Source organism: Amphiprion ocellaris, chromosome 12 (genome assembly GCF_022539595.1).
Source record: "Amphiprion ocellaris isolate individual 3 ecotype Okinawa chromosome 12, ASM2253959v1, whole genome shotgun sequence".
Lineage (NCBI taxonomy): Eukaryota > Metazoa > Chordata > Actinopteri > Pomacentridae > Amphiprion > Amphiprion ocellaris.
In genome coordinates, this window is record NC_072777.1 from 14891044 (window position 1) to 14904141 (window position 13098).

The window sequence follows — 13098 nt, forward strand, 5'->3', positions numbered from 1 at the left end:
GCACTCTGAAGCCTGACTGAAACTCTTCAAACAGGCTATTCCTTTGTAAATGTTCATATAATTGATTTGCAACTGTTCTTTCCAGAATTTTAGAGAGAAATGGGAGGTTGGAAATTGGTCTATAGTTGGCTAAAACATCTGGATCTAGAGTGGGCTTTTTAAGTAAAGGTTTGATTACAGCAACCTTAAAAGCCTGTGGTACATAACCTGTTACTAGAGAGAGATTAATCAGATCTAACATTGAGGAATTAATTAAAGGTAAAGCCTCCTTGAACAGTCTAGTTGGGATAGGATCTAAAAGACATGTTGATGGTTTGGATGTAGAAACTATTGAAATGAGTTCAGAGAGATGTATGGGGGTGAAAAATTCTAAATATCCATCTGGTCTTACAGCCAATTCTAAAGTATCTGTACTCGATGATACATCTGTGACATTTGCCGGAAGGGCCAGATTAATTTTTTTTTTTTTTTTTTTCTCTAATCGTAATAATTTTATTTGTAAAGAAGCTCATGAAGTTGTTACTGCTCAAAGCTAAAGGAATACAAGTTTCAACAGAGCTCTGACTCTTTGTCAGCCTGGCTACAGTGCTGAAGAGAAACCTAGGGTTGTTCTTGTTTTCCTCTATTAAAGATGAATAATATGTTGTCCTGGCATTACGAAGAGCTTTTTTATAAATTACTAGACTTTTTTTCCAAGCTACATAAACTTCCTCTAAATTAGTGGAGTACCACTTCCTTTCCAGCTTTCGGGACGCCTGCTTTAAAGTCCGCAGCTGGGAATTATACCAAGGAGCAGGTCCTCTCTGAGATAGAACTTTCTTTTTTACAGGTGCAACACTATCAAGTGTTGTACGCAGTGAGGCTGCAGCATTATTAACAATATAATCCACTTCTGTGGGGGTAAAATTATAATATTTCCCTTCCATTATATCAGTAAGTGGTGCTGGACTAAATAGAGAGGGTATTATTTCCTTAAATTTAGTCACCGAATTGTGAGACAGACATCTACTGTAATGATATTTATTCTTAACTCCTATACAATCTATTGTTGTAAATTGAAATGTTATCATAAAATGGTCAGAAAGAAGAGGGTTCCGGGGAAATACTGTTAACTGTTTGATTTCTATGCCATAAGTCAGAACGAGGTCAAGGGTATGATTAAAACTATGAGTTGGTTTATTTACATGTTGAGAAAACCCAATTGAGTCTAATATTGAATTAAAAGCAGTCGTAAGGCTGTCACTGTCCACGTCAACATGAATGTTGAAGTCACCCACAATAATGACTTTATCTGAGCTGAGCACTAAATCAGATAAAAAGTCTGAGAATTGAGATAAAAACTCAGAGTAAGGAGCAGGAGGACGATATACAACAACAAATAAAACTGGTTTCTGAGCTTTTAAATCTGGATGAGAGAGACTGAGAGTAAGATTTTCAAATGAACTGTAACTAGGTTTAGGTCTCTGGTTCATTTTTAAGCTAGAGACGTAAATTGCTGCCACTCCTCCTCCTCGGCCTGTGATTCGAGGAACATGACAGTTAGTATGACAAGTAGGAGTTGATTCATTTAGACTAACATATTCTTCCTGCTGCAACCAGGTTTCAGTCAAACAGAACAAATCAATCTGGTTATCAGTTATCAAATCATTTACTAACAGAGATTTAGACGAGAGAGATCTAATATTTAACAGACCACATTTAATTGTCCTGTTTCTTCGCTCAGTTGAAATAGTGGTATTAATTTTAATTAGATTTTTATGGTTACTATGTCTTTTGTTTAGTTTTGATTTGCTTAATTTATTGAATTTTGGTGGTCGGGGGACAGACACAGTCTCAATAAAGCTAAGTGATTTACTGGAGGGTGACAGCTGAGAGGAAACTGCAGAGAGGTGTGGAAGACTACAACTCTGCATCCTGGTCTGAACTCTAAAGGGGCAACATGAAGGAACTCAGTGTTCAGAGCAGCAAGATTACAGTTTTATTTCCATCTTTTGCAGTTTCAAAATAAGAAAAAGTAAAAAAGCTTGAAGCAAAGATTTGGGGACACTGCATGGCCAGTACTGAGTAATACCTCCTTTGGCAGCTCTCACAGGTTGTAAACAGCTTATGTAGCAGCTCTCAATTCTCAAGTCTTTCAATTCTTGTTTGGGGAGTTGTCACCTAAACTTCCAACAAAGACCTTGTTCTTTTGTGAGATTCTTATGCCATCCTGGATGCTTTTGAGGTCTATCCACAAATTTTCAATGACATTTAGGCCAGTGACTGTGAGGGGCATAAAAAGTCCTTAGCTTTGGATCCTAATCCTGTTGTAAAAGCCATCTTCTTTTCTTCCTTAGCTTTTTATGGACACTGTGATGTTTGCTTACAAAATTTGCCGCTATGAAACTGAGTCCATTCTCCTATCTACCATTGAAATGTTGCACATGGCAGTGGCTCCGGCAGAAGTTCAAAGCAGAACCAACCCAACCCCTTGTTGAACAGGTGGAAATGTGACCCCAAACATTCCTAAGTTTGGGGTCACCCAGACAATTTCATGTTTTCCATGAAAACTCACATTTTTACTCATGTGCTAACATAATGCACAAGGATTTTCTGATCATCAATTAGCCTTTCAACATCATTAGCTAAGACAATGTAGCATTAGAACACAGGAGTGATGGTTGCTGGAAATGGGCCTCTGTACCCCTATGTAGATATTCCATTAAAAATCAGTCGTTTCTAGCTAGAATAGTCATTTACCACATTAACAATGTCTACACTGTATTTCTGATTAATTTAATGTTATCTTCATTGAAAAAAATGCTTTTCTTTCAAAAATAAGGACATTTCTAAGTGACCTCAAACTTTTGAACAGTACTGTATGTGTCTTTTAAAGGGAAATAAATTATTTGAAAATAACACGGCTTTTTATTTTTAATATGTAACAGCTATTATCAAAGTTTAAAGTTTACCGTTCAAACTTTTGAATGGTAGTGTACTTTCGCTCATTATGGCTAAAAAGTTCCATTTCAACTTCATTACTCAGGAATTATTCCCAAAATGCATCGGGTTTCATTAGATGAAATTTTATGATGAGGATGTAGGAATGATATTCTCCTGATGACTTCTCCATGAAGTTCATATTTGTGCAGTTGGAGAACATGAACCACCACTGCAGGGTCTCCAAAATCGTCCTTAAGGTTTTCTGAAGTCAAGCGCAGAATCTGATTTGATTTTCTTGCAATTCTATAAGCAGTTCTTTAGGAAAGCTTCTTTTGTATTTAAGACTTCAGCCATACGATGATCATTATTTGCAACTGTCATTTCAAGCTTTGTGGTCATCAGTTTCTTCAGTGTTAAAGAGTGCTGGGCATCGGGGATTTGTATCACCTGTCCTTTTCAAACTATGATTGTGAACAACACATAGACCTAAAAAGCTAAGTAGATCGTACAAAACAAAAATAACACAATAACATTGCTTATATATTGAAAAGAATGTTTTATCTCCACTGTATAAATAATTTCTCTTATTTCCTTCTTACCTTCATTATAGGAAGCAGATCTTCTACTTTATTCACATTTTCAAGAGCCTGGCGGACCTCCAGGAGGCCTCTGGGGTTGTACGCCCTGAGACAGATAATAATTTTAATTTTTAATTAATTTAATTAATTTTAATTGCCCCCTGGGGACAAGTAATGTTTTCGAATCTGAATAAGATTGTACTGTATTTACTCAACACACCTACTCAGCCCTCTTATGCTAAATGAATCAAGTCTGGAAGGAAAAAAAATCACATAACTCTGCACTGTAGGCAGCATAGAGAAGTCAAGTACATTAACATAGCTGCTGTCACATCAATCTGGCAAGACATGCTGGTTCTAGCCAGAAATGTGTAAAATTCCCTGTAATCATCTGTGTGTTTAGATTTCTTTAAACCAAACCACTTTTTTTAATGAATGTAGAATTAAAAGAAATTAAGTAATTGTAAATTTGTGATGCAATGCACAAAAAAACAACTGAGTGGAGCTTTGGTGTCATTTACCCATGGTACACTAGTATTCTGTCTTTGATGAAGTCGAGGATGTTGTCAAAGTAGGCCAAATATCTGATGTTGATAATCTGTCCCCTGAAGAAAAAGAAAAATAAAGATTTTAAAGAGCTTCTCAGAAGTGAGGCTACAGTCAATTAAAACAAAAAAAATGTCATACTACAAGTTATTTAAATAAATAGAAACTCAAATCACTCCGTGGACTCATGAGTACAAAAAGTAGAATTAAACTATTACCTGATGAGATTGATGTGATTGTTGAAGCCTCGACTGAGACTTCTGGCAGGCATCTGGTCTAACCACAGAACTGGCTGGTCTGGATCCGCGATCCTATGAGCAGAGGAAAAGCCTATTTAGTTTTTCAAAACAGTAATCCAATCAGCCACGCAGCAGATACTCTTTATAGAAATTTGATTTGTCTGATTTGATCTGAAGATCCTCTGGAGAGGAAAGGCTGATTTTGTTATGTTTCTGTATTTAGTTGGTTTCATTTTACACTGGTAACAAACCATGGCGAGTGCACCAAAGTAATTACGGTACTTGTTTACGGATTTGAGGGATTCCCTTCTCTTTTCCATTCTTTGCAGTGTAATTCAATTTTTCTGGTTCTCACATAGTAAAAAGTACAGAAAATATAGCTGAATATTAGCTTTGGTCTAGACTTTATTTTGTTATGCAAGACTGTGTTGAAACATGAGGAACTGGTGGCTATCATATGTCGACATCTGTCTTATGCCTTTAAACCCTTGAGTTTCGGTGTTATTTTCTGAAGATAGCTGCTCCTGAGCAACACATTATTTCTCTTGGCATGAGATTTGTGGGCATTTTGTTTGGTATTTTCATCTAGCCAAACCAAACCTAAGATTGGATCGTTGCAGAAATCCACTGATAAAGAGCCACTAAATTATATCTGCAGTCTCTGTATTCTATTGATAAATAATTCTTTGCATTTTCCCAATGAAATGATTGAGTGATTCTATCCTCTAAATGCCAGAAAATCTGTGGCATACGTGTAATGTTGCCTCCATTAATTACAAAATCACACTGACACCCTCATCTGTGACAATTTGGGTACATCTGTAATATAATGCGTTTTTGTATTTGTGACACTTCTGGCATATTCCTCACCTTCTCCATTTGACAGCTATGTCGAACATGTCTCTCCACTGCATTTGCCTTGTCTTGCCATTGACTCGCACTTTGGAGTTGCTCCACGTCCGATGCATGGCCTGCATCACCTCCAGGGTTGCCAAACCCATGGCTAGAGAACAGACAACTCATATTGTTACAGCTGTTGGTAATGTTTACATGATCTTGATGAACCACAGCATTTATAAGCGGTACCTCTGTGTATTCTCTTGTTAGGTAAGAAACCAGGAGTGTCGTATTGCATTAGCGCCCCCAAATGGTCGGCTGTGCAGATCAGCTTCTGAACATCACTGTTGTAGCTGTCAAAGTTCTGTGGCAGAACATCTCTGCAATCCAAAAATACAGGGAGACACAGAGGATGAACTTGGTCAAAGCTTCATTAAGCATTTTTTTAAACCATACTGTGGCTATCTGTCAACATTCTAAAATGCCTTTGTGAAACAGAAGAAATGAGTTTCAATCTGCCGATAGAAGCACAACATCTGCTTGAAGAACACTGGTACATTCAGGCCATGTAGAAAATATGGTAGATGTCACCTTTCAATCACAAAACACTGTTTGCCTCAGCTTTGAGCACATGAAAATTGTTACAAACTGTGGCTCAGTAAATTAGAGTGCTGATGGATCTTGATTTTCCAAGATTTCCCAATGATAGCACACATGAGGTGAAGTCTCAGACAATGTCAATAAATTTCAAATAGAAATATACATAATCCATAACTACAATTGGATCTTTGGTGTGATCTAAGATAAAGTACAAAAAAACTTCAGTTAACCCTCTGATCCCCAAGAGCCTGATGCGTGTGAGAAAGAAATAAGAAAAAAATAGCCACCATTACACTAATTATCAGAGCTAAAAACTAAAAACAGAGAAAAATGTTGGATTTTCAACTTTCCAAAAGTCTTTAAACTAATGCGGCGTGATGTCCAGTTTTGTCAGAAAAATTAAGAAAATGTAAGCATAAAAACGTAATGCTGCATCAACATCACACTTCTACATGTCTCAATTTAAAATTTGACCAAAGTATACCATTTGAACTAGATTCTGGAAAAAGCATTTTGTGCTCCTTTGTACAACTGACTCAGTAACTGTTTGGCTGAACTGCAGGCTGTGGTAACGCTGAGTAGAAAGGAGACAAGTATAGAAGCTACTTAAAATGTAAGTACAACATGTACAATTCCATTTTTTTGTTTTACAGTCTTAGTAACATCTGTTGGCTGTTGTACATGTTGATTGTAGTTTTTTTTTTTTTAACTTTTGCAAGAGAAATGATTAAGGATTTGTGGCATTATAACTATGTCATACTGCCCAAAATACATTTTTTAGTTCTCTCTACTAGCCATGATTGTGATGTTTCCACAGACTTTATAATGCGGTGAGAAATGAGGCCATGGTGAGGACAAATCTGAGGAGCAAACAATATCCAAAAACTGCTTCGGCCTCTGAGGATTTAAAAAAAAAAAAAAAGAATAGGAAGATGAATAACACACACATTATCACAGTGAAATAAATATTTATCATCACATTTAATAGCTATGGTTTCAGTTAGAGTTCCAGCTGTGGATTAAGTGTCATGAACCCATCAAACATACTTGATATGTGGTTGCAGGCCAGGCTGTTCTTCATAGTCTTCTATTAAAAAAGGCAGGTTCTTGGCCCAGTGATTCTTAAAGTTCCCTGGTAAATCCTGGTCCACATTGTACTCTGCTACTGGGATATCCAGGTGGGAGTGCAAGTAACGAGAGTATTCTGGTAGAAAGCGAAGTAAAATGACAAGGTTTGGAGTTTTTTACACAGTTATTTGGAGTACATGATAACAAGAGAAAGTTAAACATAAGCAAAGGAAGAAAATGAGTCCAACACCCTAACACAGACAAATCCAATAAAAAAACAACAAAAAAACAAACAAAACGAGGCAAAAGCAATTATGAAACCTATATTTCACGAAAAATCCTGTGTAATTAAAGCAGAATGTACAGGAAGGTTTTCTTAAGTTAAACAGGCATGAGCAGCAACCTATCCATCCATTATCCATTATCTATACACCGCTTAATCCTCACTAGGGTCGCGGGGGGGGCTGGAGCCTATCCCAGCTGACTCGGGCGAAGGCAGGGGACACCCTGGACAGGTCGCCAGTCTGTCGCAGGGCCACATACAAAGACAAACAAGCACTCTCACATTCACACCTACGGGCAATTTAGAATAATCAATTAACCTCAGCACATTTTTGGACTGTGGGAGGAAGCCGGAGTACCCGGAGAGAACCCACGCATGCACAGGGAGAACATGCAAACTCCATGCAGAAAGATCCCGGGAAAGCCGGGACGCGAACCAGGGACCTTCTTGCTGCAAGGCGAAAGTGCTAACCACTACGCCACTGTGCAGCCCAGCAGCAACCTAATTTTCCTAAAATTTGTACTTCAGTTCCTAGCATTGTATGTTCCTACTTTAACCCACACTCTCATTACAACAGAAAGATTCTTCATTAACACAATTGAAAATCATGGCCTTTCAGAATTAAATTGAAAATACTCCTGAGAACGCGGCAATTTTAACATATTTGGGGACAGCACTGTTGGAAGAATTTAATTAAAATCTTTGTTACGTAAGATTAAATACTCGTCCATTGCACAACCATGTGGAAGACGATGTGAGGAATGAATGAAGATTATTCTCAGATTCGGGTCGTGCTGCTCTGGCCTTCGCTGCATACAGATTTTTCTACTGTAACAATTGCTCTATTAAATGCTGTTGCCTTTAGAAATACCTCAATATATTAAAGAGAAAGTACTCCTCTTTACAGTACGTATGTATGTTGAGAAAAAAAGGACGTTGCATGGAATTTAAAATGTAACCACCTGATACAGTACAAAATCCATTAAAAAAACATTCTTATGAAACCAACTTGCATGTTAAAAAATAAATAAATACATAAATAAGTCTGGTATAACATATTTCACCATAGATTCTCAGCAGCTGCCATATGGACTCATGAATGAATACAAGCTTTTCAGTCACACCATAAACACCTTTGCCTGTTATTCCTTCAGGTTCCACCTCTACAAGACTCTACAAGCCCTATTAAGGCGCCCTGTGGTATCTGCCACAATGATGTTAGCAGCAGTCTGATATGCACAGAGTTGAAGCTGCTGTACATCAAACTTGTTTCAGCGCATCCCTCAAAACCCTGCCACTCGTTTTAACAACTGTCAGAAGCAAGTATCCCACAGTCTGGTGACACTCCGATGTAGTCATCTGGCCATTAAGTTGGAACCTTGTCAAAGGTCTTTAAATCTACCCATTTCTCTCACATGCAACATGTTAACAAGGACTAACTGTTTATTAACAATCTAATATACTGTAGTTATTGGTATGTGTATGTGTTTGTGTGTGTAAGTACAGGCCCACCAACCTCTGAGGTATTTCACTTTGAGGTATTCCGAGCTGGCCTTTTGTCCCAGCAGAGGATCATTCAACATAACTTTAGTCTGAGCTTTGATGCCCTCATAGAACTGTCCCATGGCCACGTGGCTCAACCCCTTCATGTACTGACACACCTCATTGTAAGGCTCCAACTGTAGACACCTCTGGAGGACAAGAAGAAGAGAAGGAAATGAGACAATTACTGCATATTAATTCATTAACACTATAATGCAACTGGACGATTTCAGCACAGTATTAGTTAGATAGGACTGTCTGCAGCTGCTTTATTCGCTGTGGTTGGCTCTACCTTGAAGTTTCCTATGGCCTCCTGCAACGAGCCATGGTGGTACAGCATCATGCCTCGGAGCTGGAGAGACTGGATGTGATTCTGGTTCAACATAAGAGCTTTCTGGAAGCTCTCCATGGCTGATTCAAAATCACCCAACTCTCTGGAAGAAGGAAGAATAGAGAAACAATGTTTATACTGCTAGTGAGGCAGATGGGAACGGTAAATCCACTGCATAAAAATTACACTTTCTATTCATGCATGAAGTTACATTTCATTACAAGAGTAATTCAAACTCAAAGAAAACATTGCAGTGTCTGTACCTGTATGCCTGCCCAAGGCTCTTGTAGGCATCTATAAAGTCAGACTTCAACTTCAACGCCTCTTTGAATGTCTCAATGGCTTCCTGATGGAGGAAAACAACAACCTTTCACACAGAGTGACAACACAGAGGTAACAGGAAACTGCAATAGGGAACATGAGGACAGACCTAAAATTCTGACTCAGCAGGTGGTTCAGACCTTGAACAGATGTATCCAGATTTTGTCTATGAATTGCAGTTTGCATACCCATCACCAAAATGTAACTCAGGTGTGGGCAGAGTTGGTTGTTCATGTATAACAGTTATAGTGCAAATCTTAGAAATGTATATTTGAAATGATTTTCTAGAACAAAAGTGAGCAACATTGGTAATTAATAATCAATTATTCATTATAATGAATGAAAAACAGCATTCTTCCCAAATGTCTATTTTTTTTCTACAAAACTCACACGTGAGTTTCCTGTCATAAATAGATTTGTTATAGCTGCCAACCTGCATGTTGTCCTAATAAGGAAAGACTTGTCTTGAAACAAGAGCACTGGCTGCAATCCACTAATCACAACAGAAGTCTCTGTCATGGTGCCCTGTTGCTGGCTAAACCCCACGATGATCTTGGTTCACTAACACAGAAATATCAGAAATGACACAAGGATCAAGTGATTCGATTTTGGCAATGATGTGGCTTATAGTCTGGATCCACAGATTTGTTAAAGATTTCTGTATCATTGTGAGATAGCGGCATGGCGTCACTGTTACTATGACAAGTGAACACTCTGTCAGCTGTGTGCTGATAATAATAATAATAATAATAATAATAATAATAATAATAATAATAATAATAATAATAATAATAATAATAATAATAATAATAATAATAATAATAATAATAATAATACATTTTATTTATAAAGCGCTTTTCCAAAAACTCAAAGACGCTGTACATAAAATACAATAAGATAAAACAAAACTGTTAATTAAAATCAGTAGGTAGTAAAACAAGTTCAAGATAAAATACAGAATCACTTAAGGAAAGCAGATCTAAAAAGGTGAGTCTTTAAAAGGGATTTAAATGTGGTGAGGTTGGTGCAGTCACGGAGGGCATGGGGGAGTGAGTTCCAGAGTGTGGGGGCGGCAATGGCGAAGGCTCTGTCCCCCCAATGTCGCCGGCTGGTCCTGTGCGGGATGGAAAGGAGGTTTGTGTGGGAGGAACGGAGATTCCTGGGGGGGGTGTAGGGGAGGAGCAAATCGGTAAGGTAAGAGGGGGCAAGATTATGGATGGACTTGAAGGTGAGGAGAAGCAGTTTGTAATGATGATCACTATTGCAATCCTACTACAAATCGACCATTGCGAACTTATCGGGACCTATCCATTGAAAATGATACAAAACAACTGATTAAACTGTAGGGGTGTTTCGGAGTCTCATCAATTCCCGCCGCCCGCTACATATTCAGGTCACGCGATCCAGTATCCGTACATAATGTACACATGCATAACACACACCTGTACTCAGCGCAAGGTCATTTTGTTTGTGGATACATCTATATTAAATGGCCAAATTCTATAGTGCCGTGATTTCAGCCACGAATGTTTTCAAGATTTCATCTGTTGGAAATGATACGATGACTGAGCAGCCATGGCGGAGAACTGTGCTCTCTGAGTGCTTTTCTTGTTGGCTAATACTATTTCAAACTTTTAAATTGTTAAGGGTAAATGATCAATCAACCAATAATGTTCTCCATCTTACTTTAGCATTTTAGCATGCAAACCATTGCTAATTAAACAGCCAGATTATGCACATTTACAGGTTTATCCTTTTAATCTTGGGGTCAACCAGAACATGTTTACATGTTTTGATGTTCAAAAAACAATTCTCCTACTTTACATTGTAACAGGGCTTTTTCTCACCCTCTATCTGAAACACTCCTTTTTACTTCCTGTCACTTTAAGACTGTCCTCCTGAAAAGCCCAGTCTGCTCTGATTGGCCAGATGAACCAACAAAATGTGGCAACATTAGTCATGTACCGTACCTCCAGATATCTAGGTATAGGGAGGTATCCCTAGCAGAAGCAGCTCTTGTTAGTAAATAATGGCTGACTATGAGCTGCCCACTCTTTTTTGGAGGGTGCAGCCAAAGTAACCACTAGGCATGTGGTTTGCAAATGTGTTACTTTGTTATCTGAAAAAGAAAAGCTTGGACTTCAAACAAGGCGTTTCAGGCAGATAAGGAGCAGTGTTGTTATTGGGGGAGAATACCCTCCTTTGCATTGGACTTTGTAACTTTACATACCTTGTACATACACAAAAAAACAGCTATACAACAGACTAAAGGAAAGATAAAACCCCAAAAGCATGATACAAGCTAGTTAGCACAATGTGCAGTGGAAGATGATGATGTAATTCTTGCAGGGATTTGTCATAAAGTTATTATTAAAATTCATCCTGTGAAGCTGAACAATTAAGTGAAATATCCAAATTGCGGGAGCTGTAATTTTTTGGTGGTAAAATATTATAAATGAAGCATTGTGGTGCTCCAGAGATGCCCCAGTCTACAAATCATTTTACATACATAAGGGAACATTGCAGCAGCAAAAATCAGTCATTTTTTCCAATGAAAAATAAAGGGCTCATTTTGCAATTGCAGTAACTGACAAACTAATGACAATATGATTTTTTTGAATATCGTCCACCCCTATGTGGGACCAGAGTATGTGCAAATTTTATTGGCATCCAATATATCTATCCATCCAGTAGTTGTTGAGATATTTCATGAAAAAACATCAACCTCATAGTGACATTAGATGGAAAGTGTGTGGATGGCCAAAACTTTTAAAGGGCTTTGAATGCCAGTACAGAGTTACATGGAAATCCATCTGATGACTGTTAAAATAATGCAGTCTGGAGTGAGCTATAGATGAACACTGCTGTCGTTTGAGCTGAGCCGCTTTTGTTTGGCACAAAAAAAAAGAGTATTAAAATTTTTACAAAATGATTCAAGAAGTTAAAAAGTGGGCATCAACTCTATCAGCAGACAAACAACATATTCACACTATTCACACATTTTCTTCATCACAGAAAAGAATTGCCTTTGGAGCAGTTTATACTGATAAAAAACAGACTGTGCAATGTTGACTTTGTTTCTATGTTGACTTGCTGCAACAGAATCCACTATCATGAAACACAGTCACTCCTAGAGTACATCACACTTCTCCAATGATCACATTAACAAGAAACATAAAGAGTACTTCTGTTGTTGCTGCCTATTGGTGCCTCTGAGGGACTCCCCCGGGAAATCATTTAGAAGCAGTTTAACAGAGGTGATAAATACCAGCCACAAAACCCCTTGAGCTGTGCAGCTGAAAACCTGCATGCAGAGAAGCATTCCACTTAATCTGACACATCATAAAAAAGTGTAAGCAACACTGTGGAACAGGCCAGGACCAACATCAAAGTGACAACATAAATGGCAGTTAGGCATTATCTTGTCTAGACGTTTCATCTTTTAACACATCAATAATATCCACTTCCTTCATGGTGCACAGTGCAAGTATGTTTGGCAACAAATGTATTTAGTTGACAGCCCTAGCACTCACAGAAGCTTTCATTGTAAATGCGCTGAACAACAGCACCATCTATTTAAATATGGCCTTTAATGTGCCAGCACTGTGAAGGGTCACTGGGGTTTTGTTTTTTAAGATGAAATTAGCAGCATTAAAACTTGCTCACATATAACACTTGCACACAGACAAGGTAGACTGTAATGACTTCACCAAAGCTTTAAACTCATCCAGTATAACAAGGGCTTGAAGCTGCTTTCTTGCCCGGCTCAGATCATACTTTGGGGACAACAAATTGCAGAGTATCCATAGATTGGAGATTGTGACTTTCATA

At 38.0% G+C, this 13098-nt stretch overlaps 2 protein-coding genes across 3 annotated transcripts in view; both read right to left on the reverse strand.

The window, feature by feature from the left end:
* The window catches only part of ttc13 (tetratricopeptide repeat domain 13), a 38700-nt gene that overhangs the window by 13170 nt on the left and 12432 nt on the right, over positions 1 to 13098 (reverse strand). For both annotated transcript variants that reach the window (XM_023264387.3, XM_023264386.3), the window contains exons 9-17: positions 9210 to 9292; positions 8908 to 9049; positions 8590 to 8764; positions 6770 to 6926; positions 5372 to 5502; positions 5156 to 5288; positions 4265 to 4357; positions 4022 to 4105; positions 3522 to 3606 (exon numbers count right to left, since the gene is read on the reverse strand). In XM_023264387.3, the coding sequence (XP_023120155.2) occupies positions 3522 to 3606; positions 4022 to 4105; positions 4265 to 4357; positions 5156 to 5288; positions 5372 to 5502; positions 6770 to 6926; positions 8590 to 8764; positions 8908 to 9049; positions 9210 to 9292 (1083 nt within the window). The remainder of the gene's footprint in view (positions 1 to 3521; positions 3607 to 4021; positions 4106 to 4264; positions 4358 to 5155; positions 5289 to 5371; positions 5503 to 6769; positions 6927 to 8589; positions 8765 to 8907; positions 9050 to 9209; positions 9293 to 13098) is intronic.
* Positions 312 to 3507, reverse strand: LOC129350197 (uncharacterized). Its single transcript, XM_055015980.1, has one exon. The coding sequence runs from the start codon at positions 1911 to 1913 to the stop codon at positions 453 to 455; it is 1461 nt and encodes a 486-aa protein (XP_054871955.1). The 5' UTR covers positions 1914 to 3507; the 3' UTR covers positions 312 to 452.

What these genes read in the sequence shown, in the direction of transcription:
- LOC129350197 (XM_055015980.1), bottom strand. Translation starts at nt 1,913, where the DNA reads ATGCAGAGTTGTAGTCTTCCACACCTCTCTGCAGTTTCCTCTCAGCTG.